This window comes from Cyclospora cayetanensis, unplaced genomic scaffold (genome assembly GCF_002999335.1).
Source record: "Cyclospora cayetanensis isolate NF1_C8 unplaced genomic scaffold, CcayRef3 CcayRef3_contig_455, whole genome shotgun sequence".
Taxonomy (NCBI): Eukaryota; Apicomplexa; class Conoidasida; order Eucoccidiorida; family Eimeriidae; genus Cyclospora; species Cyclospora cayetanensis.
Genome location: NW_020312431.1, coordinates 212 through 4,257, shown reverse-complemented (window position 1 = coordinate 4,257; position 4,046 = coordinate 212). Strand labels below are relative to the sequence as shown.

General features: G+C 50.3%; 1 protein-coding gene across 1 annotated transcript; it reads right to left on the bottom strand.

Annotated features, from left to right (window-relative positions):
- Positions 1 to 1,305: 1,305 nt before the first annotated feature.
- LOC34623770 (eukaryotic translation initiation factor 1) lies at positions 1,306 to 1,858 on the bottom strand. The gene is made up of 2 exons (XM_026334596.1): positions 1,750 to 1,858; positions 1,306 to 1,553 (listed from the first exon to the last, which is right to left on the bottom strand). The coding sequence occupies exons 1-2, from the start codon at positions 1,847 to 1,849 to the stop codon at positions 1,306 to 1,308; spliced, it is 348 nt and encodes a 115-aa protein (XP_026190381.1). The 5' UTR covers positions 1,850 to 1,858.
- Positions 1,859 to 4,046: the final 2,188 nt, after the last annotated feature.

Sequence of the window (4,046 nt, the reverse complement as noted above, 5' to 3'; positions counted from 1 at the left end):
CAGTTGTTACCACTGGGGTACATCAAAACGAATATCTTGAGTCTTGTGGAGAAACTCGGTTCCAGTGTTTTCTGTGCTGCGTGCAGGACCACCGCCCCGCGATCCCGTGAGGTACAACGCACACGCCCACTTATTCGTGAGGGGCAAACAGTAGCAACATATCGCGTTACAATATCCTCCAGCCTCTAGTTATCGTCTCCTGGCCAAATGTTTGTGAAACCACCTCTACTGTGGGAACTGCTTGCCGCTGTACACTGTAACGCCCCTACCATGTTTCCTACACCCGCCCTCTACACCTAAAAGAAGGCTGCCGCGAAGGCTACCCTGCCACTTCGGCTAGCCAGGCTGCTCTTGTATGCCATACTAGCACTGCAGTCATCTAACCGCCTATCGCTGACATGCAAAAAAGTCTTCAGCCCATTGCCGATGCAAGGCCCGCCGCACCACTTGGTCCATTTTACCTTTCAAGCCAGGCAGCCCATTGTTTGGCAACCAAGTCTAGCGTGTATTTGATTCCGCTCTGCTGCCCCCGTAACCAGGCAGAATAAGGCGAATGAAGAATCCCCTTCTCAGGCTCTTCTCAGCTTGCGGCACATCGACGTGTCCGCACAGGCCCTGGTAGCACCTACTGACATCGAAACTATGCGACACTGAACCTGTAATCGTCACCTCGCTGCGCCTACCAGAAAAAGCTATGGCTGCTAGATGCCTGGCATGTGAGGGGAGAATCTGCGCTCTCCACAGCGCTACGCTACCTACAAAACCTCTATTTTGACTGCACGCGAAGTGCATGCAAGTTTCTTGCACGGTGCCAAGGAACAAAATGGAACCCAAGTTCCCGGCGTCCGTTGCATGCAAAAGGGCAGTACCTCTGACCTTGCTGTACCAATACGCGGGGGCCAACACGCACATAGACTGCTGAGCTGGAGGCCCCCCCAGGTTCTCCAGCATGAGCGACAGAGTCAAGAAACCCCCCAGCATTCTCAGGACCCATATACCCGATGAATAGGGGACCCCACCATCTGCGCGGCTACTACAAACCACCCCCCTCTCCGCCGACCGTAATCTACTGCACGAATATAAGAACTTGTCTAGAAATATGCACATATAAAGAAAGATCCCTCTTGAATGCCCCTTGGCTAGCTGATATGATCAACCAAGTGAAAAACAAGAAAGCATCAAAATGGAGCGAGGAACTATGCCCTTTTGAACCACTGCATGTCATACGCACAGTTGCTTATGAAGTAGGGGCTTCTTTTTCCTCTACTAAAGAAGGACCGAGCGAAAGGTAGTTGAGGTATCTGCTTACACGCCGTGTATGCGCAGCTGCTCGGATCCACAAATCCCTTCGCGCTCAAGAAACTCCTTTACTGCCTGCCGCTGATCGCCTTGCAGCTGAATGATGCTGCCATGCTCGGGGTCTTCGATAACGGTGCCGTTACAACTAAACTCCTTTTTAAGGGCTCGAACCATCTTCTTCAGATCAAAGGCCTTCGGAAGACCTTGGACCGTAGTCACACTCTTGCGGCCATTCCGCTGCTGATTTCTTATATCTGCACAGGAAAGACATTCATCTCAAATGTCTGCATGTGCGGATATTTGCGGGCGGCGCGACAAGACAGCTTACAACCTCGCCCCGAAGTAACGAAACACACGCTGAGAATATGAACAATGAGTAATCACAAGAAGCCGCAGACACAGATGCAGGAAATGCAGCTGGAGTTCCCCTGACGGGGGGATGCAGCTTACGGATGAGATGCGTAGAAGCGTTGCCGCCAACACCACCAGCCTTGGTGGTGTCATTGGCAAAGGGGTCAGAGACGCCGAAGTTCTGAAACTCGAGGGACATAAGTGTATCCTGTGCGAACGCAGAGCAGGATGGCTCAGTAAAAGAGTCTGGGGTTAATAACGGAGGCGACGATGAAAGCGCGACGCAATACAAAAGCGCCACTCAAGAGAGGGCAGCGCCCAGGGGGGCAATAGCAGTAAATGACCAACGAAATCTCGCTAAACAGTCAAAAACTGGAAGCAAGGGGACTCGAAGAGTAGGAGAACAGCTGTCGAGGCTATACAGCAGCAGCAGTGAACCGAGCGGCAAGAATAGCGAGAGGTGGCGGCCGGGAGGCCTATCGGGGTAAGACATAGAGCCAGAGAAGCTCAAACGGCAAACTAACGGGACTAACGAAGAAAAGAAACAGAAAAGAAGAAGCATGAAGGCTCAGAAAAACTGACGCGCACCCGCCGCGCACAACTGGCTGCTGCTGCCCACCTTGGAATTGACTGGGGTTAAGGAAGGACTTAACTGAAGCAGAGGACCGCAAAAACTCTCGAACAAAAAAACGGACAGAAACAGAGAAGCGAAAGAGTGTCAGAGAAGCAGCTATGAATGTGAAACCAGCAATCGCACAGGCGCATGAGCGCAGCAGCAAGCACCGCAGCAGGGGTGGGGAAGGGCGTGGGCCGCACAAGCAGCCTTGCTTGATCGTACTGCCCTCTCCAGTATCAGACGCAGCCTTTTCGTTAATTTTTACCGGTGCTGTATTCAAATGATCTGCGCCTAGACAGAGATGAACCCGTCCTTCGTCCTAGACTAAACAAACGATATTGGTGCTGCTGGGCAGCCCGCGCATCATGCAAGCCAGTAGCGAGGGTCTAGCAGAGGCCTGTAATGCCGCTACTCATGGCGAGCTTTCCCCATGAAGCCCAGCTATGTTGAGCCCCCTAAAAAACACACCCATACCTCTCAAGAGCCCATTTGCTTACCTCGTGATTGAATGCCTTTGCCCTTAGCGGCTTCGCTCAACCTGAGTCCGCCTCGACCACAAGGACATTCCGATGAACATTCCAATGGCAAAAGAAACCTTTCAAGCCTCAGGCGAAAGCAAAGAGCTCACCGCTATATCATAATTTACGTAACAGACAGCAGCACTTAGTACAGATGCGAATGTTTCAATGACGTAGGTGTCTTGCAACGTACTACGGCAAGCAGAACGGTGTGCTGGCTTTCTGCGCGCTTAGCACCCATCCCCTGCTCTCCAAATAAAACCCCGACCCACAATCTAAGTCATGACTCAAGAGAAGACCATTCTTTGAGTGTTCAAATGAGCCCCCCACTCGTGGTGCGACGCTGCATCTCCGTAGGGAGAATTAGCTATAAATTCAGTACACAATCCTAATAGTAAGTTGGAGTACTTTCTCTTAAGGGAGCTCCAGCTGTCCTCTGCTCGCGTCAGTCAGAGTTTCCAAAGCGAGGAAAGAGCGATGGCCACAGGATGCGTCGCAGTACCTTATGTGCACTGGGGGCATTCGCAATTAGTTTCGCACGCAGTATCTAGCACATACGAACACAACACATTGCACCTTGTTGTATCGAGGTTAGACTCTTCGTTGATATATAAGATATTGGAACAAGCAAACCAATGAGACAATTATTTGCTAGTTTCTTCTTAACATATAAGCAGTGCGTTAGATGGTGGGCTGGTGTAACATAGGCCACCGCAGATTCGCCTCAGCGTATAGGAACCACCTATAGGAACGCACTTTCTCACACCAGATGCAGTGGTGGGCAACTAGTCATGAACTGTCTGATTGACTAGACTGTCTGTATTTTTTGCATTGCACAGTACAGCTAGCTTGACACTATCAAAATGAATACTGTGTGGATGTGTGCGAATTCGGTCTGTGAAACGAGTTAAACTACGCTTTCGTTGTAGCCAGGAATCTACATAAACCCACATTCCACTGTACAAGTTATATTTAGCGAAGAATTAGTGGACAATTTACTGTTCGGTGCGTGTGTCCGTATATTTAATTATTGCGAAAACTGCTACCTCGATACAATACAGCACACTGTTTTGTCCGTGTACAGTACATGCTACGTGGAACTACCTGTAAGTATGCAAAGTACTGAGAGGGCTGGTGCGCTTACCGTAGCTCGTTGGCCACTCATGTCGGGGATTCTGACAGAAACAGGGCAGGGGAAGGTGGGAGTACTTCCGGAAAAGCACTAAACTTCTATAAGGTTAGTATTGAGTCGAGGGTTAGAA

Excerpts from the sequence above, each read along its gene's own strand:
- LOC34623770 (XM_026334596.1), bottom strand. The coding sequence starts at position 1,849 with ATGTCCCTCGAGTTTCAGAACTTCGGCGTCTCTGACCCCTTTGCCAAT. Across the intron at positions 1,554-1,749 it reads CGCTTCTACGCATCTCATCC|ATATAAGAAATCAGCAGCGG; the intron begins GTAAGCTGCATC and ends TTTCCTGTGCAG.